The sequence below is a fragment of the Notolepis coatsorum genome, assembly GCF_963971535.1.
Source record: "Notolepis coatsorum genome assembly, chromosome: 1".
Lineage (NCBI taxonomy): Eukaryota > Metazoa > Chordata > Actinopteri > Aulopiformes > Paralepididae > Notolepis > Notolepis coatsorum.
Window position 1 is genome coordinate 191,323,626 of NC_140165.1, and position 23,846 is coordinate 191,347,471.

General features: G+C 43.2%; 1 protein-coding gene across 1 annotated transcript in view; it reads right to left on the reverse strand.

Annotated features, from left to right (window-relative positions):
* LOC311223763 (exocyst complex component 3-like protein 2) overlaps positions 1-804 on the reverse strand; it is a 158,382-nt gene extending 157,578 nt beyond the window's left edge. Inside the window, exon 1 of the mRNA XM_084308532.1 lies at positions 320-804. Coding sequence (XP_084164658.1) covers positions 320-777 — 458 coding nt within the window. The 5' untranslated portion in view covers positions 778-804. The remainder of the gene's footprint in view (positions 1-319) is intronic.
* Positions 805-23,846: the final 23,042 nt, after the last annotated feature.

Sequence of the window (23,846 nt, forward strand, 5' to 3'; positions counted from 1 at the left end):
TGTTTGCATTCTCTTATTCGGGTCCCGTTCCTCTGTTCCCATAACAGAGGTAGTAGGGCTGTCATGATTCGTCGACCATGTCGACGTCATCGACGATGGAATTTAATCGATTTGCATATTCATGATTGACACATCATATTGTTGTTACTTGTATGCCTTTTGCGGTGGAAATGGCAGACGTTCAAAGTCAGAACATGCACAACGTATAATCTAACTAGTGCGCAATTAATCACCTTCAAAGGTGACCCTCCCCTCCCTCCTTACATTCTCCCTTCCCTCCTTCCCTCCCTCCTTACTCCCCCCCCCCCCCCCTCCTCACCTTAGCAAACTCCCCTCAGAGCTCCTCCTCCCTCTCTTCTTCTTCTCAGCAAGAGAGGGTGTTCCCTGCATGGAGCCCTGTGGTGAGGGTGTCCCACTGGCTTTACGCCCAGACATCCTCAGGTTCTTGCCCAGCCTCCCCAGACTCTTCAGTGGGGATGAGAACTTGAATGAGCCCTTCCCCGACCCTCCTCCTCCTCCCCTCTTCCCCTCATTCGCCTCGTTTTCATCCTCCTCGTCCTCGAACGGGTTTCGGTCCCTCGGCACCCCTCCATCCAGGAGCGAGCTGCCGGGGGACCAGTGGTTGTTGTTGCCATGGTCACCGTTGCCGTCGGTGTCACCGAAGGGGTTGTGGTGGTGGTGCGTGATGTTGAGGCTCATCCTGCGTAGGATCAAGGTGTTGTTAAGGGTCTGTCCACCGGCCCTCAGACGCACCGGGAGGTTCTTAAGGATGGGCATGGTGGAGAGGAGGAAGGGAGAGAGCCTAGGGGAGAGAGGAGAAAGCAGGGAAGAGGGTGTGGGAGGAGGGAGAGTCATTAACCCTTGTGTGGTGTTCAGGTCTGTGGGACCCGTTTTCATTTTCAACGTTTTCAATGTTTACTAAAAGAGAAATGACACAATGAATATTCTTTTTAACTGAGCCTCATTTTCTGTGAAGAACATAATAAAAGAACACATTTTCATTGAGTACACCCCCTCCCCCTACACATTTACATTACATACGTGGTGTTCTGGTCTGTTCAAAAGTGTGGAAATTGTAGGTAAAGACAAGTAAATATGGTAAAAATTAAACAAAGCGGTTCTTCCGTCTGTCTCCACCTTGTTTGATTTATATTATTCAAGATAATCATGATTTATTCCATTCATCTCTGATTTATAATGGATTCTTTTTTTTACAGACATCACATTTAATCACAAAAGATGTACAGCACTTTTATTGATAAATGTGATCTAGCAGAGGTAAATGGCAAATGTTAACTTGTAATTGAGATAAAGTTAACATCTGTTGAGTATTTCTACGTGAATTGTTATGGCTTTATTGTTTTAAAATTCCAACAATGTTGTGGGCCCACCAGACCTGCAAACATTGGATTGGTAACAAAATGCAAACACCACATAAGGTTGAGAAAAACATAGAATATCAAACGCAGCATTAAAATACCCAGCACAAAGCCAAACAATCTACTAAGATAGTATAGTATATTCATCCCCCCTTTGTGCTCCTGAAGTTTCCTGTCCTCCAGCTGAGAAGCACCTGATCTATCTGCACGGAGAACCCTGTTTATACTAAATCAATACTTGGCAGTTAATGACAAGTATTTTAGTCAAACGTTCGTCCTCAAACTACAGTATAACTGTTCAGTTATCTTTTTTTTTTTTTTTTTTTTTACTTTATTTTTTAGCGTTTATCGCTTTCCTGGTCAAGCATGACCGACAGTTGCAGGGTGAAACGGGAGAGAGAGCAGGGGGAGACATTCGGCAAATGACGGCGGGTCCGGGAATCGAACTCGGAGTCAACCAGATCCGTGACACAGCACGGAGTCCCGCGCGAGCGCGGTAACATGGTGTGCTACTGGAGCACCCTGTTCAGTTATCTTTTATCTTACGTCACACAGATGTCTCTGGTCAACAATGTTCTCTAAACATCTATACCAACGACCAACCCAGAGATGATGTCACCAGTCAGTTTGCATATGCAGATTACCTGTGCATCACCGCCCAAGGCACAGACTTCATTAGTATTGAGGACATGCTCAATGACACCCTCTCAGGATTAACAACCTACTGTACTATGAAGAGAACCTGAATATGTCTTGGTGTGGAACACCACTACCACTATGCGTATCCCCCCTGCCGAAACCCTCCCACCAGGAGATAACAACTGGGCAAAATGGAAGTGCCTCAACCGACTCCGCTCAGATGTTGGCCGTTCCAGGGAAGCCCTAAGCAGATGGGGTTGGCCCAACCACATGCGACGTTGGCACAGAACCCCAGACCATGGAGCACCTCCTTCGATTTCCTCAGTTAGGTGGACCCTGCACAGCAAAGGACCTAGCACAACATCAAGGAACAGCAATGTACCAAGCACTGGCTGGACGTTAAGATGAATAGCTTTGTATATGGACATGAAAAGAAGAACAATGTTCTCTGATCAGCCTCTTACATCACACAGATGTCTCTGGTCAACATGCCTCCCTGATAACATGTACAGCCAGTACCGTTTCTAGCTTTTTGGGGGCCCTACGCGAAACAGTAGATTGCATTCACGGTGTTTGATGCCCTATCAGGGGCGCCTGGTGGTACTAAATCCAGATTGATCTCTGCCATTGGAAAGGGGAGATTTGGCCCGATCCAGAGATGTGTGACTTGGCCATAATAAGGTCATTCACAGGCCTGATATTCTATATTCTATAATCATATTTCAAATTGCATGTGTCCGGATGGCAGAATTGTGATAAATCTTCTTCCAGGGACCTGGGGTGTGAATGAGATCATTTTTTTCTTGTGTGGATTATGAAGGAACCTGAAAGTGAATTCAGTCCAACTACACCCTAGTACCATACCATAGTCCTAGTACCATATCATAGTACTAGTACCATATCATAGTACTAGTACCATACCATAGTCCTAGTACATATCATAGTCCTAGTACCATATCATAGTACTAGTACCATACCATAGTCCTAGTACCATATCATAGTACTAGTACCATACCATAGTCCTAGTACATATCATAGTACTAGTACCATACCATAGTCCTAGTACCATATAATAGTACTAGTGGTATACCATAGTCCTAGTACCATACCAAAATTCCTAGTACCATATCATAGTACTAGTACCATACCAGTCCTAGTACCATATCATTGTACTAGTACCATACCAGTCCTAGTACCATACCATAGTCCTAGTACCATATCATAGACTAGTACCATACCAGTCCTAGTACCATATCACAGTTCTAGTACCAAACCACAGTCCTAGTACCATATCACAGTCTTAGTAGTAGTACCATACCACAGTCCTAGTCCCATATCACAGTCTTAGTAGTAGTACCATACCACAGTCTTAGTACCATATCACAGTCTTAGTACCATACCACAGTCTTAGTACCATATCACAGTCTTAGTACCATACCACAGTCTTAGTACCATATCACAGTCTTAGTACCATACCACAGTCTTAGTACCATACCACAGTCTTAGTACCATATCACAGTCTTAGTACCATACCACAGTCTTAGTACCATACCACAGTCTTAGTACCATATCACAGTCTTAGTACCATATCACAGTCTTAGTACCATACCATAGTCAGTATAAGGAACACTTTAGTACCGAGGTCTTTTCAGGTTCAGTATCTTAACTGTGTGATGGTTTAGTAGCAGTAGCCTACAGTCTTTTCAGTACAGAGGTTCAGTATCTTAACTTTATGAAATTAAAGGTTTTAGTAGTAGGGTTAGTAGCTTATGTCTGATTATGTAGGTACTGAGGGTAGTAGGGTTAGTAGCTTCTGTCTGATTGTGTAGGTACTGAGGGTAGTAGGGTTAGTAGCTTCTGTCTGATTGTGTAGGTACTGAGGGTAGTAGGGTTAGTAGCTTATGTCTGATTGTGTAGGTACTGAGGGTAGTAGGATTAGTAGCTTATGTCTGATTGTGTAGGTACTGAGGGTAGTAGGGTTAGTAGCTTCTGTCTGATTGTGTAGGTACTGAGGGTAGTAGGATTAGTAGCTTCTGTCTGATTGTAGATACTGGGGTAGTAGGGTTAGTCATGTCCAGGGTTTCCCATCAATTACCTAGACTGTGGCGGCCCGTCTAATTAGTCCCGCCACAGTTGTATAATGAACCAAAAAAGCAATTCATAATTTTTAAATTTTTTTACAATTTTTTTTTAACACTTTAATCGCCATGGGTTAAATTCATAATTTACCATCCCTCGCCAGCTCTATTTGTCTATGGAGAAGTTCCCCTTCTTTGCAGGGCTATACCTTTTTAAATTCTATTGCTACATTGCCATTATTATGGCCCATTCAATGTCATATATGTATTGTTCAGGGTGTAGCAACGTTAAACTTTTTCATTCACATATTCATACTAAAATATGGTCTAAAGTATAAGTATGTTTTTATCGTTTTCTGCAGCTTTCTTCAGAACGTGATTTATAGCCCTAAATGCATTATATTGATGATCAAATACAGTTTGGTAGGAATCTGTGCGAGATGAAAAATTTCAACTGGACGTACTTCTAGAATGATCTACGTATGATCTGATGATGACCGGATGGGCGGGGGATCGTTTATAATTCCGTGGGCAGCGTTAGATGATTCATCCAGAGTGGGTCATATGTTCATCATAGCAGTTTATATGGAATACGTTAGAAAATAACGCTGAATCTTACCGTATGTTCCTCGCGCCGTTGGACGATCAGCGTGGAGTAGACCGTTTTCGATTATGGGATGTTGATCCTGATGAACCATTTCCAGGTTGTATAATACTATATACGTCCAAATAACGTTGTTTATTGAGTTAGGGCGAGCGATTGATCATCCAGTGTGTTGAGATGGAGTCCGGCTACCGATCGCGAGTGCCCGGAGCACATATGGATGAGCACTTCCTGTTTGGCGCGCCCCTCCCTCTTGGCCGATCTGCCGATCGGCCACCAGATGGCGCTCTCGAACCGTTAGACAGTTGAGTGGAGCTCACCAGTACATCTCAGGGCTCCGGAAAGGAAATATGATTTCGATGACAGATTTTTGAAATATTGACATCAAAGACGAGTTACGGCGTCTTCGGCAGAATGAGCATGGCTAGGAATGACGTCTTAACTCGTCCCCGGCGATCATAGTGTTAATATAAAGTTTGCCAATAGGGATGTATCAGTAGTATTGGCAGTGGTAGTAGTCGTAATAGTAATCCACTATATTTTTTTATTTTCAAAAAAATAAACCAGTTCAACACCACTTTTGCTTCATTTCTTTGATGACTCAAATGTATGCTCTAGTCCAGTGGTTCCCAAAGTCGGGGTCGCGACCCAAAGGTGGGCCGCGAGCAGCCACGGGAGGGCCGCGAGATGATTAAAAAAAAAAGAAAAAATACACAATTTTTTTTTTTTTTTTTTTTGTCAGGCCACTAAACTTAGAAGCAGGCCAGGACAGTGTTTCTAGTTGTATTCTAAAATTCTATTCTATTGTATTCTAAAATGTGACTATATGGTTTTATATTAACTTAATAAATAAACAAAAACGGAAAATCTACTTATTTCAACGAACATTTCAAACTAAATAACAGATTATGCACATAAAACGCTGAAAACAACCGAAGCAACAATAGTATTTTAATGAGGCTATTATTATTATCATTATTATTTTGCAACAAGTTAGCCCTCTCATAAATAGCACATATAAATGAATAACTAACTTGAACTAACTTAACACTTTGAGCGCCACGCTGTGTTTTCCTTTTTACCCCCTTGAATGCCACGGTCCACTCCCAATGTTAACGTTAATATCGCCTAATCTATGATTTAAATTATGGCTATGTGTCTAATCTGCCTGTCGCTTATCAAAGAATCATTTTCCAGTCAGTGTTGTCAAGGCAGATTGTTTTTTTATCGCTTAATTTCCGTTTGAGGGCATTTAGAAAAGCACCCGTTTTCAGGTGAAAAACAACCTATTCCCTGATAATCGCCTTTTACTGGAATATTCCAGAACGTTGATATCTGTCTGCCTATTTATGAATCGTTTTCAAATAAACGCTAGATGATCAATAGTATACGTGCACGCACGCACGTTCGAGCCGCGCGCTGATAATAGCTGCTTTCATTTCCTCATGGATTTTACAGTGAAACAGCTAGAGCACATATCACAAAAAAAGCTTATATCTCCTCGAAAACGAGTCTGATTATCCTAACACTGATAACATAGATTCCTTACCTGACATCAGATGGTATCCAAATGGTATATTCCAATTCCTGATCACCATTAGAAAAAATCGATAAGTATATTGATCCAACGTGTGTACAGTATAACCCATGCTCGCCGCGGCTCAGAGGATCCAGAATGGTAACTCCGGCTGCATCAGTGGACTGGAAAATGTGGACTGGAATATTTTTTTTCCCCCGTCCATTTTCATTGAGTCCATTCCAAAGGGTGATTTACCATCTGGGAGACGATAGGGGGCGCTTTTTTCACATCTGATCGCCGGCGGCCCCTGGATTTCCAACGGTAGGCTCGGGTGATGCAATATGATTTCAGATCGCTAAAAAAAATAAAAATAAAGAAATTCAGAGAAAAGCCGTGACGTGGCTTTCAACGCCACTATCGTAAACCCGAGAAAAGCCGTGACGTGGCGCTCAAAGTGTTAATAGGATTGAAGTGATATTTGGCAAAAAAAATCGGTCACCTGGCAAAAAAAAAAAAAAAAAAAAAAAGCCTGACGATGTGCATTGGGCCGCGGCTCTCTGACGCCTTATTTTCTGGGTCCCGGCCTGAAAAGTTTGGGAACCCCTGCTCTAGTCCAGTGGTTCCCAAACCTCTCCTCGAGACACCCCAGCCGTTCCATGTATTTGTTAAATTCCACCACCAGCACACCTGATTCAACTAATAAAGGGCTAGTTAAGTTGAATCAGGTGTGCTGGTGGTGGAATTTAACAAATACATTGAACGGCTTGGGTGCTTCGAGGAGAGGATTGGGAAGCACTAGTCTAGTCCATTTTGTGTTTTGAGCACAAAGTTCATCATAGATCTAGCCTCTTTATTTTGCTCTCAAAGTGCACCAGATTGATGGATTTAACTTTAAAATGTACCAAAAATAAAGTTCCAGGGGGGCATGCCCCCGGACCCCCCTAGAGGGTCGGAGGTTCACCCCCCATAGTCTCTAAAAATCCTGTGGGAAACACTGATGTCTGTCTGATTGTGTATGTAGATACTGGGGTAGTAGGGTTAGTAGCTTCTGTCTGATTGTGTAGGTACTGAGGGTAGTAGGGTTAGTAGCTTCTGTCTGATTGTGTAGGTACTGAGGGTAGTAGGGTTAGTAGCTTCTGTCTGATTATGTAGGTACTGAGGGTAGTAGGGTTAGTAGCTTCTGTCTGATTGTGGATACTGGGGTAGTAGGGTTAGTAGCTTCTGTCTGATTATGTAGGTACTGAGGGTAGTAGGGTTAGTAGCTGCTGTCTGATTGTGTAGGTACTGAGGGTAGTAGGGTTAATACAGTAGCTCCTGTCCGATTTTTCACACCATCCTCTGTACTGTACATCTCACTCAACATGACACATCCATTTCCGTTTAGACTTTTATTAGGGAACTACGAGGTTGAGTCATAATTTGTGGAAGTAAACAACTCCTGGCTTGTCGTGGGACCGGTGTTCTACAACAGTGCTTCTCTCAATGTGAACATTCAACTTTCACTCTCTCCACTGTTTTCTCCTACACAATGCAATCAATGCACACATTTCTACAATATAACAATAATAAATATGAATAACTATCTATATAGTACTTTTCACACATGGACCGCAGTCCAGAGTGCACCACAGAAATTAGTATAAAATGAACAAAGGCATAAAATCAGCACACAAATTGACAGAATAAAAAAACAATGCATAAATTGCAGACATAATAATAGGTATAAAAGACAATAAAAGTAGTGAAATGTAAACGTCCAGACTTAAGAATAGGCATAAAATAAGTACAATAGTACAATGTCGCTCAAAGGCATGAACCCCCCTGGAACAGTCAGTCCCCCAAACACCTCACACATCAATCCCTACCACATCCCCATCCGAGACACACCCCCCGATAAAGCACGCCATGACCGAAGGAAAACACAAACAGCCCGGCCACTGCGGGCCGCTCGATCTCCCCCGATCCCGGTGCCCCCGCCACCACGAGGAACACCAGCGAATCCCACAGCCCCCACCCCAAACTCCACAGAGGAATGACAGGCCACGCGCCCAAGGACCCGCAGCCACACCAAAGGAGACACGACTCCACACACTCAAGCAGACAGACACAACAGCGGCCAAATGAGAAGACACGCAGGACCGGGACGGTCCGAGACGACACCGGGACCCCCGGGCCCCCCCGGAACACAGCAGAAGCCACAGCGAGCCCCCCAGGCAAGGAACCCCAAAACCAGCCAGCAAACCGAGGGAGCCCAACGATGAAGACCAACCAAAATCCACCAAACCACATGCAAGAGACCAATACCCAACTCCAGGGAAGGTCCGGGAAAGGTCCAGCCGAAGTCATAGGCGCCATAGGCTCCAACCAAACCCCCCCCCCCCCCCAGACCTCCCCCAGACTCGAACACCAGGCCCCCACATGCACCCCGACGGACTCCGGCCAGCTTCCATCACCGAACCCCCCCAACCCACCGACACCCCAGGGACCCCCTGCATGAAGAACCCACCACAACCCCCACAGCACCCCAAAGTGTCCCAAAGGTCCCAGCGCCATCCCAGACCAACCACAATGACACACGCCCCCCCCCCATCCAACCTGAAAGACTATATACTGCCCTAAACTAACATAAGTAGGCTAAGTCAAAAACAGTTACAGACTGTTGCAGGCAGGCCTGCAAGTAAACCTCTAAACTTCCCCTGCGTTATAGGTTTGATTGATTGAAACCTTTATTTATACTAAGGTGAGCTCTGAGGTGAGGCCACCTCATTTACAGAACTGCTGAGTGTACAACAAGATAAAACAACAAAACAATGTGCAGTGCAATCAGTTAAAAACAGTTATAACATGAATCAAATAGAAATGAAATCAGACATTTAAATTCCATAAGGGAAGGAAGAACTTCCAACTTTAACTTTGTTTGAATGTCATTCCAGGACTTTGGGGCTGCATAAGAGAATGCTGTCCTGCCGAGTCCTGTACTAGTCTGTGGTATTTTAAATGTGATCCAGTTACTAGATCGTGTTTGATGGGCTGGAGCATTCCTGTCCAACAGGGCAGCTATACTGTATACAGTGGCTGTTTGCCGGTCAATGCCTTGAAAACAACTCTCTTCCGACAGAATTGAGGGAATCTTGAGCGATTTCTGTACAGAAAGCCAACTTTTTGGAGCAGCTTAGACGCAAGTTTCTCAGTATGAAATTTAAAGGTACATTTTTCATCTATCCACAGGCCCAGATATTTATATTCCGTGACTCTGCTAATTTGTGTACCATTTAGTGATGATAAAATTGCTGTGGAAAATATCATGAAGGTAGTTTCATCTTCAGCGAGAGCTGAAGAGAGTTCCATGTAGTAGGGGCACTATAATGGAAAATTTTCCAAGTTGGGTCTGTACATGGGGGACCTCCAGTGTAAGCCAATCATTTGAGGGTGTCATTATAGGGTCTAGTGTTCCAAACTAATAGTGATGTGAGATAAGGAGGTCATTTCCCATTTAATGGCCTTAAGGATAAATAAATACCAGTGTTGATTTTGCTGAGAAGACCAACCCACTTTCTCATAAGATGCAATGGTGTATATCATATCTGTCGCCAGTGATAAATCTAAGAGCAGAATGATAAGCAGAATCTAGTGGTTTAAGAGTCGAAGGGGCAGCATTTCTATAAATCACATCTCCATAATCCAAGACAGATAGAATAAATAACAACGATCTTTTCAACTTGGGGGTTCTTGCGATGAAGATGCTTGAGAACCAGTGTTGGTTCAGATAGAAGTCTAGTCCCAGTACGACTCCCATGTTCTCCAAACTCCCACACTGTCGCTGAGGGAAACTTATTGTTTTACCGTCATTGTTTAGAGGTGAAAAACTGACTATCTTGATCCAGGACAATGTTATCTCTTTGGCAGCCATTTTTATTGGGGCTATTTTTATTTTTATAGCAGTAAAGTGACCTTGTCGAAGGACCGTTCTGTTTCTGTAAGTAACGTACTTTCATCTGTGCTTTTATTTGATTCATTTTATTCACTCTACACTTCCTGACTGAGCCTTTACTGAATAAAAAAGCCTTTAATTGTCTGCTGTGGGAATTAAAACACATGGAGTATTTAAGGAAGTATTTAAGGAAGTATTTAAGGTGGCCACTCATCTGTGTGTGGTTTAACAATGGGAGCGTCCCCACTGATACCGGATGTTAAAGGGTTAACAATGTTCCTTCAGTCATAAAATGGCTGATAACAGCGTGTCCTCGATCTCACAAGTCCCCACAAAACTATAAACCATTAACACAAAATCAGCCATAAAACATTAACAGACAACCCAGGATGTCAGTTGACAGGTTTCCATGGTGATAGCTGTTTAAGCTGGAAAGTTGGCAGGCAATAACTGACCGAGGATAACCTCACTGGCATATCATCTTCATTTTACCAGTAACACATAAATTATATAACAATCCCTTGTGATTTGACATTAGGGTGTGTTTATTTTGAAACCTGGCTTGGATGTAAGAAGAGTTGGTGGTGGTGTTGGGTGGTGGTGCTGTTGTTATTATTGTTTGGTGGGGGTGGTGGTGGTAGTGGTAGTGGTGGTGGTGGTGGTAGTGGTGGTGGTGGTAGTGGTGGTGATAGTAGTGGTGGTGGTGGTGGTGGTGGTGGTGGTAGTGGTGGTGGAGGTAGTGGTGGTGATAGTAGTGGTGGTAGTGTTGGTGGTAGTGGTGGTGATAGTAGTGGTGGTAGTGTTGGTGGTAGTGGTGGTGATACTAGTGGTGGTGGTGGTGGTGGTGGTGGTGGTAGTGGTGGTGGTGGTAGTGGTGGTAGTGTTGGTGGTGGTAGTGGTGGTGGTGGTAGTGGTGGTGGTAGTGTTGGTGGTAGTGGTGGTGATAGTAGTGGTGGTGGTGGTAGTGGTGGTGGTAGTGTTGGTGGTAGTGGTGGTGATAGTAGTGGTGGTGGTGGTAGTGGTAGTGGTGGTGGTAGTGGTGGTGGTGGTGGTGGTGGTGGTAGTGGTGGTAGTGGTAGTGGTGGTGGTGGTGGTGGTGGTGGTAGTGGTAGTGGTAGTGGTAGTGGTGGTGGTGGTAGTGGTGGTGGTGGTGGTGGTGGTGGTAGTGGTGGTAGTGGTGGTAGTGGTAGTGGTGGTGGTGGTGGTGGTGGTGGTGGTGGTAGTGGTGGTGGTGGTAGTGGTAGTGGTGGTGGTGGTGGTGGTGGTGGTGGTGGTAGTGGTAGTGGTGGTGGTGGTAGTGGTAGTGGTGGTGGTGGTAGTGGTGGTAGTGTTGGTGGTAGTGTTGGTGATAGTAGTGGTGGTGATAGTAGTGGTGGTGGTAGTGGTGGTGGTGGTGGTAGTGGTGGTGGTGGTGGTAGTGGTGGTGGTGGTAGTGGTGGTGGTGGTAGTGGTGGTGGTGGTGGTGGTAGTGGTGGTAGTGTTGGTGATAGTAGTGGTGGTGGTGTTGTTGGGTGGGGCGAGTCTAGGTCTAACAAGAAGGTTATCAAGATATGTGGTTTCTGACACTCAAGAGGCTCAACAGCAGAATCTGGTGTCCCAGAACTTCCATATCTAGACCCACTGTCAGCATACTGAGCAGACCCTTCAAACACTATACTACATTAGACTACACTATATGACACTGTACAACACTATACGATCCTATACTACACTATACTACATTAGACTATACTCTACTACACTATACTACATTAGACTACACTATACTACACTACCCTAACCCCTCGTTGCAACATCAACCTCACATCACAACAGATGATTTATCATAATCAATCTCAACAACCCTTTCTAGCCATCTAACATGAGTCCTAGAACATTGTGTGACCGCCTCCGTATCTTATCAGGAAGACGTATCAAACACAGAGTCTGGGTCTCAGATGGGCCTCGGGAAGGTTCAGGAGCCCCTCGTACCGGACTGTCGGTGTCCAGTCCAGCTGTTTGTGTCTCCGTGGCGTTGTTGTGTGGTGCCCTTTGACACTCCTGAAGAAAACATGTTGTTGTGTGAGGTGTTGGTGCGGGGCCGAGCCTTGCTGGACCAGACCACAGTGCACTTCCTGACCCTGCCACCAAGCTGAGGTCTATTTCTGGTCTGACAAGCTGAATCACTTCCTACCACAGCACTGTGGGTGTGTGTCCAAACTTCTAACTGAGCATGTGTGTGTGCTAGTGTGTGGGCATGCATGCCTACTTGCATGTGCATGTTCATGCATTTGTTTATCTGTGTGTGTGTGTGTGTGTGTGTGTGTGTGTGTGTGTGTGTGTGTGTGTGTGTGTGTGTGTGTGTGTGTGTGTGTGTGTGTGTGTGTGTGTGTGTGTGTGTGTGTGTGTGTGTGTGTGTGTGTGTGCGTGCGTGCGTGCGTGCGTGCGTGCGTGTGTGTGTCTATTTGTGGTGGCACTAGGGGGCAAAGTGGTGGATATCCTGGCTGGTGACTGGGGAACATCCGGACACAGACGCTAGAATGTCCTCGCAGATAAAGATGGAACCCAAAGCATTCTGGGAACTAGGCCAGCGGTTTTCAAAGTGAGGTCTGCAGACCCGTCAAGGGTCCTCAGGGGGGTTCCAGGGGGGCCTGATACATGCGGAATAGTATGATTTCACTAGGAGTTATCACACTGACAACATGAAGAATCGTATGATTTCACTAGGAGTTATCACACTGACAACATGAAGAATCGTATGATTTCACTAGAAGTTAATGACAACATTGTGAGGGCTGGAGGAATTCTGCATGCAGCCCAACGAGGGGGCGTGCTGTTTTTCTGCTTCACGCACCTGAGAGGAGTTTGCAATCAGCTCGGGAGAGTACTAGTATTGCAGACTCCCCTCCACTCCTGGTCGGTCGTTCTTGTTACTACCATCTACTGCCGCGTCTCCGGTGTGAGACGTCGTGCCACCCCTGTACATCGCCACCTGTCGCCGTTTCCTGGAGTGGGACACCGTCTTCGCTCTCTATTACTCCACGGGAGGATCCCAGTGTTCCCACTCCAGATGTCCTGCCGGCTACTTCCCAACTCCCTCTACATGGACCCGTTCCTGGGGTGAGGCTCGCCATCGCTCTCTCTTACTCCACGGGAGGATGCCCGTGTTCTCACCCCATTCCCCTTGGACCCCCTGGTTGCGGCGCTGCCCGTCGGCAGCATTCTGGTCGGGAGGATGCCCGTGTTCAATGAAGAGTCCTGTGTATTTTTGCCCGTGTTTCTGGAAGATTTCCTGTGTACCTCTTTGCCTGTGTGCTAGAGGATTCCTGCCTGTGCGCCCCTTAAAGGCACAGTGCCGCGTTTTTTGTGTTCATGGACTTTGGTGTTTTTTCCCCCTTAAAGGCTGAGTGTCGCTTTTTTGTATATAATAAATCATGCCCTTGTTTTGGCTAACTCCGATTACCTGTCTGTGTTGTGCAATTGCGGTTGCATTACAAACCATAACAAACATGAAGAATCGTATGATTTCACTAGAAGTTATCACACTGACAACATGAAGAATCGTATGATTTCACTAGAAGTTATCACACTGACAACATGAAGAATCAGGAAGACAAACTGGTACCTGGTTTCCACCCACATTTGAACCCCTGAGATTAATGATCTCATTTTCAAGGGGGTCCTTAACACAAATATACAGAGAATACAATACATAAAGCAAAGCAAGTTAAGCAACACAAATACACACACACACACACACACACACACACACACACACACAGACAAAAGCTCTTCCAATGTAACGATGCCCACACCCACCGATTCCCCTAAAAATTCACACATACCATACAAAGCTATATAAGTGTACATGCACCTACACAGTCATGTCCATATCTCAAGTATAATTAGAAGCAGGAGCAGGTTGTTTGAGGATAAGTAAACAGAGATCCCTTAAAAAGATGAAGGGAGGTCATGGATCTAAGTGAACTGAGCAGGTTGGTCCAATCAGATGGAGCTTTACATTTAAAGGAACGGCGCACAATTTCGTTAAAGATTCTAGGAAGGAAGAGACATTTACAATAGTGGTGTATATACCATAATTTATTTGTATATTTATATTTACTGTATATAAATGTATATTTACAGTATATTTATACACACATGTCTGAATATACCTGCATATATCCTGTTTACATACTGTACCTGTAGATACTATCTATGTCTGACTCTGTACACATTCCTTTTTTTTTTTTCACTTTTTCTCCTTCTTTTTTCTGTTTTTCTTCCATCCCAATTGTCTGTACACATTCCTTACCTACTCTTACTAGTTATATTGCTGGCCAGTATGGCTTACTCCCATTGTGTATTTATACCTGTATCACTGTACATAATTATACTGTATCACTATACATAATAATACTGTAACATTACTACTCAGTTGTATTAATTTATATTCCAGTTTAATCACTTGTACATTGTATATTGCTGAACACTTTACTGCTACATTTGCACTCTGGTTAGATGCCAAACTTATTTTTGTTGTTCTGTACTTGTGCTGTATAATGACAATAAACTTGAATATAATATAATCTAAAATGATACTCTGTGTGCCTTATACTATACGATTGTAAGTTGTAAGAATTGTAAGAAGTAAGAAGGATAAAGAAAATGCATTTAAATCAAAGGCATTAATCAATTTAGCGACTCATACATAAAACATTGATGAGTTATATAAGGACACCTCAAAACAAATGTACAGAGACTAGTACTACATTGAGAGGAGAAACATTTGTTTCTGAGGTATTCTGATGCACAATATCTGTATATTCTAGTATTGGTAATATCAACTGTGTTAATATTATCTAAACAGTATTTATTCCATCCAGCTTGCTTCACATTCCTGGCTGGGAGACTATTGTTCGATGGCTTCCTACGTGTAAGTGTTTCTGAGGGAGAGAGCGTCTGGATGGCTTTTCCATCTGTGAGTCTGGAAGGTCTCAAGATTTCCAGCCACCATATAGAGCTGTTCATAAGGGTTTCCCCAGCCACCATAAAGAACAGTTCATAAGGATTTCCCCAGCCGCCATAAAGAACAGTTCATAAGGGTTTCCCCAGCCGCCATAAAGAACAGTTCATAAGGGTTTCCCCAGCCGCCATAAAGAGCAGTTCTTAAGGGTTTCCCCAGCCGCCATAAAGAACAGTTCTTAAGGGTTTCCCCAGCCGCCATAAAGAGCAGTTCATAAAGTACTTTTAAGCCCAGTCAGTCATAAGAGTTATCCTTAGTCATATGATGAAGGTTGAGCCAGGAATTATTTAGCTCCTTTAAAACCACTGGAAACCCAAATCCATGATAGCCTTCTAACTATGTAATATAGGGTATTATGTACATAATAGTGAGCATCTAAAGTATTAGAAATTTGTTTAAATACAAATTTGAAACATTGTAATTTAAGGTTTGAATTGGACATGGACAGTTATGTTCAGACATTAGCATGAAGCCCAAGACAAAGTGAACCCAGAGATCCTGGAGGAGCGACAGGACGCTGACTGCAGTTCATTTAACGGCCACCGGTGTCATTACATTAACCCTTTCACTGCCACACGACAGAAGGTTAACCCTTTACTATCACACAACCGACGGCGATGCTCCACCATTAGCATCATTAGATGCAGAGCTGGAGCATCGCCGTCGGTTGTGTGATAGTAAAGGGCTAACCTTCTGTATTGTCACAGTGAAAGGGTTAACCGGCTGTCGTGTGGCAGTGAAAGGGTTAATGAGAAGAATGACTAAAAGTATAATAACATATTTGACCCTGATCCTTTATAATATTTGTATGTAACATATCTGACCATGACTCTTATAACATTCTGTATATAACATATCTGGTACAACTAAAGATAGAAGTCAACCGTTTCTAATCTCTGGGTCGTGACTTGACAAAACAAAATAATGCACAAACAGGAAGTGAGGCAAAGCAACCAGGAAATGAAAAATATATCAAATAGACTTGCAACGTAAACCCTAGCCTTGACCTATGGGTGGACGGATTGCATTTGTGAGTGTGCCCAAGTGTCTGCCTCTGTGTGTGTGTGTGTGTGTGTGTGTGTGTGTGTGTGTGTGTGTGTGTGTGTGTGTGTGTGTGTGTGTGTGTGTGTGTGTGTGTGTGTGTGTGTGTGTGTGTGTGTGTGTGTGCGTGTGTGTGTGTGTCTCAGGGACAACTGGACAATGGTTGTCTGTATTAGTGATAACTTGGTCTCTCCTGGCTGTATTGACTGATGTGCTGATAATCAGCTGATGTGTTTGTGAGGGAAGCAGATCAGAACATACAGTACCAGCTTTCAGAACAATAGTTCACCAGACCCGAGTCAGAGGCCTGCAGAACCCACACTTCAGCCTCCCTGCACCAACCAGTCACTTTGTGACAGCATGTGTGGTATGGTGGTGCAGTGGTTATGGTTAGTACTGTTGCCTCATAGCAAGAAGGTCCTGGGTTCACAATGGTTAGTCATGTTGCCTCATAGCAAGAAGGTCCTGAGTTCACAATGGTTATTTCTGTTGCCCCACAACTAGAAGGTCCTGAGTTCAGTGGTTAGTTATGTTGCCTCAGAACTAGAAGGTCCTGGGTTCACAATGGTTATTTATGTTGCCTCAGAACTAGAATGTCCTAGGTTCAAGTCAAGTCAAGAGTTTTATTTGTCACTAGAGTTGTTCCGATACCGATACGGGTATCGGAAATGCCGCCGATACTGCCTAAAATGCTGGTATCGGTATCGGCGAGTACACGTAAATTCTAGCCTCCGATCCCATGATGTAATTTATCTCCTGCCGAGTCCTGCGGAGAGTGAGGATTATAAAATGAACATGTTTTAAAGTGTGATGCTGTGTCATTTTAACACTTTGACTGCCGGGAGCCGTCTTTAGACGTCTTTGCTGGCCATGCTAAAGTTGCCGGGGGACGCTGTACGTCGTCTTTATATCAATATTTCAAAAATCTGCGATCGGATTCATAATGTCCCTCCGCTGGCCTGAGATCCACCAGCAGGACCCACTGAGCTCTCTGGCGGTTCAAGAGCGCCATCTGGTGGCCGATCGGCGCAAGCGCTTAACAGGAAGCGCATTAGAGGTTTTGCTAGACGTCCGTATTGCTTCCGGCCACTCGGTACATGTCCCGTGACTCTAGCTCGTCACTCTACATAGCGATCGATTGCCAATAACTCGATAAACAACATGATTTGGACGTATATACCATTATACAAGCTGGAGATGGACCGGGTAATAATATATCCCATAATGATAAAATTTCTACTCGACGATGATCGCCCAACGGCGCGCGGAGACTGGGGTGAGTTTCAGCGTGTAACGTTACCGTCTTCGATAATAACTGATATTATCAACATTTGACCCACATTAGATGATTGGTATAACGCTGCCCACGGAATTATAAACGCCCCCTCGCCCATCCGGTCAACATCAGATGACGTGTAGTAACTTCTAGAAGTACGTCTAGTTGGAATTTTTTATATCGCGCTGATTGCCATCAAACTGTATTTCATCATCAATATAATGCATTTGGGGCTATATATCACGTTCTGGAGAAAGCTGCAGAAAGAGATGAAAACATACTTATACATTAGACCATACTTTACTATGAATATGTGAATGAAAAAGTTTAACGTTGCTACACAATGAACAATACATATAGGACTTTGAATGGGCCCTAATAATGGCAATGTAGCAATAGAATAAAAAAAATTATAGCCCTGCAAAGAAGGGGACTTTCTCCATAGACAAATAGCGCTGGCAATCTATGGTATATCATTAATTTAACCTTAGGCAACCAAAGTGTTAACAGCAGATACACTTTCTTAAATTCCATTGTCCCCGACAGTGCGGTGTGACGGGGAGCTCGGACGGGAATCGGGATGTGTTTGGCTGGTGTTATGATAGCATTAGCTGGAAAGATAGCTAGTTGGAACAACATCCGCTTTTAACGTTACATCAAATCAGATGATCGCCTGTCCTTTCTCCAGGACCTAACACTGTCCGTGACCGTCTATCAACAATAATGCACCCACGGTGAATTGTATTTAAGTTAAGTAGCTACGGACTAGCGTTAGCTGACTATTACTAACGTTATCTTAATGGCAATGCGGGAAGACGAGCTAGGTCAGTTAGCTTAGCTTGATAACGTTACCGTGTCTAAAGTTGGTGCTATTCACATAATCCAGCAATAATGGCTGCAGACCTGCAAGCAAAGTACAGCAAGTACCAAACGATAAGAGTCTGAGGCGGAGTTTCAAAAGAGAATGTTGAATATTTATTTTGCATCAAAAATCACAACATGAACGTTCTATCTGCCACTAGCTTACAGACTGAATAGGGTATATCTGCAGAGCCACTGAGTAGCGAGTGCAACACCGTTTAATGTCCGTGTGGATCATTGGAGTAGGGTATATCTGCAGTGCTGCAGCACATACTCATTGATTAATGATACTAATACAAATCTATACAATCACCTGTTGTTGAATAAATACTATACGTTCTAGTTATTACTAAAAAACAGTATAACAGTATCTAAAAAAAAAAAAAAAAAAAAATTATAATTTATATAATTTTTTTTTAAATTTTTTTTTATGCACTGGTATCGGATAAATATCGGTATCGGCCGATACCCAAAGCTTAGGTATCGGAATCGGATCGGAAAGGGAAAAATGGTATCGGAACATCTCTATTTGTCACGGCATACAGTGAAATGCGGGGGGGTCTTGCCCGCAACGATTGTGCAATAAACAAGTAATAAGAATAAGACATAAGAGGTATATGTACATAAAGTTTACAAAAAGCATGCTAAGGTCCTGCGATAGTGCAATACACTGTTAGCTACGGATGAGGCACTGGGTCTTATGTACACTACTATACAATACTATACTATACAATCTACAGTTATACTATGTGTCCTAATGCTAGATTGCTATATCTATCTGTTTACTATACAAGAACCACTCCCGTTCTTGTTTTTAAAGTGACCTTTCATTGTGTAAAGTGACCGTTGAGTGTGAGCGTGTGCAGCATGTGTGTGGGTGTGTGTGTGTGTGCTCATGTGTGCTTGTGTGTGGAGAGTTCAGTGTTCAAGACACTGATGGCCTGGGGGAAGAAGCTGAGCCGAAGTCTCTCTGTCCTAGTTGCTGGTGTTCGCAGGCGTTTGCCTGACCGCAGCAGCTTGAACAGGCTGTTGTTGGGGTGGTGAGGGTCTTTCATTATTCTGCAGGCTCTGGATTTGCACCTCTTGTTATATAAGACCTGCAGGGGTGGTAGTGCAATACCCGTAGTACGCTCAGCTGAGCGCACCACTCTCTGTCGGGCAGGGTTTGAAATTAACGGGGGCTTGGGGCAAAATGCCCTCGAAAATTGACAAAATGCCCTCGAAAATCAGTTAAGGGGGGCAAGAAAAGCCCCTGACAGTTTACTAATTATATATATAATTATATTATGCTCTACAGTGCGAGCATTTCGCTGGTATTTGCCCCTAATAATATGTGTGTGTGGGAACCGGAAAAATCATTTACTTGCTGTGTACGAGACGAGTGAAGATTACAAAACAGCTCCGCTGTTAATAGTTCAGAAACTGGACTGAAATTCAGTTTTTGGGTGGAATGTTGCAAGGAGGGAGGGAGGCGAGGCCCGCTGCGTGTTACAGGTACTTGAGAGGATGCGAACGCAGACAGACAGAGCGCTCTGCTTTCATCAAGCATAAGCATTACACTGCTATCTTAACGTTAGCAAGCTAAGCATCTGCAACTTGTGTTCCGCGGGGAAAGACCGTTCCATTTGTAACACAACTCCAAAGAATAACATCCAAATCCGATCCCGATGCGCATTTCCTTCATTCCACAGCGCTGAGCGTGCAACGTATTTCATTGATAGATCTGGCCAGAGCCTATACTCACAAACGTTCCAGTGCTGTCTTCGGGATGATTTTAATCCAAACGCCCATTCAAAACTTGTATTATGAAATAATTCTGGGATGTCTGACTATTTCCCTATGCATTGGTGCGAGTTCAGCTGATAGTCCATAGAGTCCATGACATAAGTTTCATGTATCAATTTGAAACAAGCCTCTTGACTGTTGGAATTAGGGATGTTAAAAATAAAATAGCTAATAATATTATTCAATATTAGACATTCATTGATCCAGAGGTAACCGGCTATTCGTCTGCTATTTGTAGATATATCAAGACAACAACACAACTTGCCCTCAGGGACAATCATATTTAATCTATTTAGATAGAGTATTTATGTATTATTTACAGATAATTGAAGGTACCTCAAAACATGAAACCAAGCCATGTCACACATTGTGTGTGTGTGTGTGTTGTCACTGTGCTCCTAAATTTCTTTGTGTGCTCCTAAATTTGTATTTAGATTTTATTTATTAACATTTTATTTAGGAGCACATGTGCTCCTTGGGAAAAAGGTTAGCGTAGAGCCCTATATATGGAGACATTAACATTACGTTATCAAACATAGGGACGAAGACTGTAAAAAAAAGTGTCAACAATGTTTTATAATCTTTATGTTAACCCTTTAATCGCCATTGACGCTGAAACACGTCATTCCCCGCCATGCTTATTCTGCCGATGACGCTGTACAGCGTCTTTGATATCAATATTTCAAAAATCTGTGATCGAAAGTTCAGAAGGTTTCGGTTCGATTCCGGCTCCTCTTGGCAGCGCATCGAAGTGTCCTTGAGCAAGACACTTAACCCCTAACTGCTCCCCATGACCAGGTTGGCACCTTGCATGGTTGCCTCCACCCTCACTCAGTGAGTGAGTAAATTAATGGGTGAATATGAGACAAAAGTTGTAAAACATTTTGGATAAAAGAGCTATATAAATGCAGTCCATTTAACATTTAAAATGTGTTTCCCCTTCTGGTGACACAATCATATCAGCTAGTAGCGCTGGAGGTGAACCACATATAAATCTCTACTTTAATTATAATCGATTATAAAAATATAAAAATTATTCGATTTTTATTGCAATCTTGCAGCACAATTTAAAAAGTAAAAGAAATAATAACTTTTTAAATGAAATAGCTCCATGACAATAAGTATTCCAAGATAGTATTCCAAGATAAAGACGTTCAAAATATGTCACATTGTAATTTGTACTGGAAAACTAAATACCATCAAATAATGTTTATACTGTCAAAACTAAGCGAAATACTACCTTATATACATGTAATACATCATGTGGCATGAGACCCAGTTCCTGGATGGAGCACTGCGGGCGGAATCCACAGAGAATGGATTGCGCGAAGCAAATAGCATCCGCGGAGCCTGCTCTGCGTCTGCGAGCTATCCACGAAAGCACATTGCTCGATGGGGCCTAACAAAAATAATGGTTGGTTTCAGGTTGCCGACCGACCCTGCCGATTTAGGTGCGACCCAATATATTTTATGAGTTTAAAAAAAAAATTATATATAAAAAAAAGAAAAAATCATGTTTTTTTTTTTTTTTTTTTTTTTAGAATAAAGTTTCATAGAAATCTTAGTCAAACATTTAGTATTATGGATATTAAACATGCTGGCAGAGTACATGCATCCATGTTGTTGTGAACATTTTAACCCTTTCACTGCCACACGACAGCCGGTTAACCCTTTCACTGTGACAATACAGAAGGTTAGCCCTTTACTATCACACAACCGACGGCGATGCTCCATCATTAGCATCATTAGCTCCGCATCCGCGGAGCTAATGATGCTAATGATGGAGCATCGCCGTCGGTTGTGTGATAGTAAAGGGCTAACCTTCTGTCGTGTGGCAGTGAAAGGGTTAATTAAATAAAGAAATTCCCTATCCATAGTCGCCGTGGGAAAGAATAAAAAAAAAAAAAAAAAAAATCCCTACCTACCCATGGCCAAACTGACAACCAACCTGAAACCAACTATTATTTTTGTTAGGCCTGAGATACCAGCGCAGACACGCCCAATATGTGTAGCTCGCGAGCAGTCCGCACTCTGCCCCCCTGACAGCGCTCTTGGCAGAAATGTGTGTGTCGAAATGTAGCGCGCTGTCAAGTTTAGCGCGCTGTCCAAAAAAAGAAAAGAAATTAGAAATCAAGATGGAAAGCAGTAAAAAGAAACTTGCGGTTAAAACCAAGAACGGCAAACGACACATGCCGTTCCTTCGAATGTGGAGAGATCTAATTCTGTATTTGAATCTGTATTTAACCTTTATCTATTCGGTGAAGACCAGTTATTCTAATTAAAGAATTTACATTATCTATCTGTCCCACTTTGTCCCACCAAAATCTGACTGTTGCCCCCCCCCCCCCTGTCCGTCCGTGCGTTAACTCAACTGGACTGTCATACTATTCATTTGCACTAGCACTATTGCACTTGGGACATTGATATTATATTATTGATGTTATTATTTATACACGCTATATTCAGTATGTTTGTATGTGGTGATGCTCTAAACTCAATTTCGTTGGACCAACAATGACAATAAAGATTCTATTCTTTTGCACTCCTCGATACATTACGAAGTAAACGAAATACAATACAAAATGAACGGAATACTAAAGAAAATAGATATGGGAAGATACTCCAGTCCTTCTACTCCGGAGCTGTAGAGAGCATCTTGACTGGAAACATCACTGCCTGGTATGGAAACAGCACGGCACAGGACAAGAAGGCCCTACAGAGAGTGGTGCGCTCAGCCGAGCGTACCACGGGTATTGCACTACCACCCCTGCAGGTTCTATACAACAAGAGGTGCAAATCCAGAGCCTGCAGAATAATGAAAGACCCTCAGTCACCACCCCAACAACAGCCTGTTCATGCTGCTGAGGTCAGGCAGACGCCTGCGAACACCAGCTACTAGGACAGAGAGACTTCGGCTCAGCTTCTTCCCCCAGGCCATCAGAGCCTTGAACACTGAACTCTCCACACACAAGCACACGAGCACACACACGACACACACACTGCACACGCTCACACACTAGCAGCCACTTTAACATGAGCAAGCACACACTCATGCTGCACACGCCCACACTTATGGCCACTAAGGAAAGGTCACTTTAAGAATAGTATAGTATAACTTGAGATTGTATAATATAGCATGTACAGAAAGACCCAGTGCCTCATCCGTAGCTAACAGTGTATTGCACTACCACAGGACCTAGCATGTCCTACCATGCTCTGTAAATAACTTATGTACATATACCAATATGCCCTACTCTGTTTACTTGTTTATTGCACAATGTCGTTCTATTGGATTCTATTATATGTTATTACTATTGTATTATGCACATCGTTGCGGGCAAGACCACCCGCATTTCATTGTATACTCGTATGCCGTGACAAATAAAACTCTTGACTTGACTCTTGACTTATGAGTTATGAACAGTATCTAACTTGTTGCGAGAAATATAAAGCCGAGTGCCAATAGCCTTCGCAACGCGTGATTTAGAAATAAGGCTATAGCTGACATTTCAAATGCTTGGTTCTGAGATGATGATCAATACAGTAAACATTTATTTCTGATATAGGTGCTGATCAGCAGTAATGCAATGTCATGATTATTATTATTCTGAAGTTATTATTAATTAATAGATTTTTTATTTAATAATAATAATAATAATAATAACTTCGTTTTATATAGCGCCTTTCATAAAACCTAAAGTCGCTTATATGGGAAGAAATAACAAACA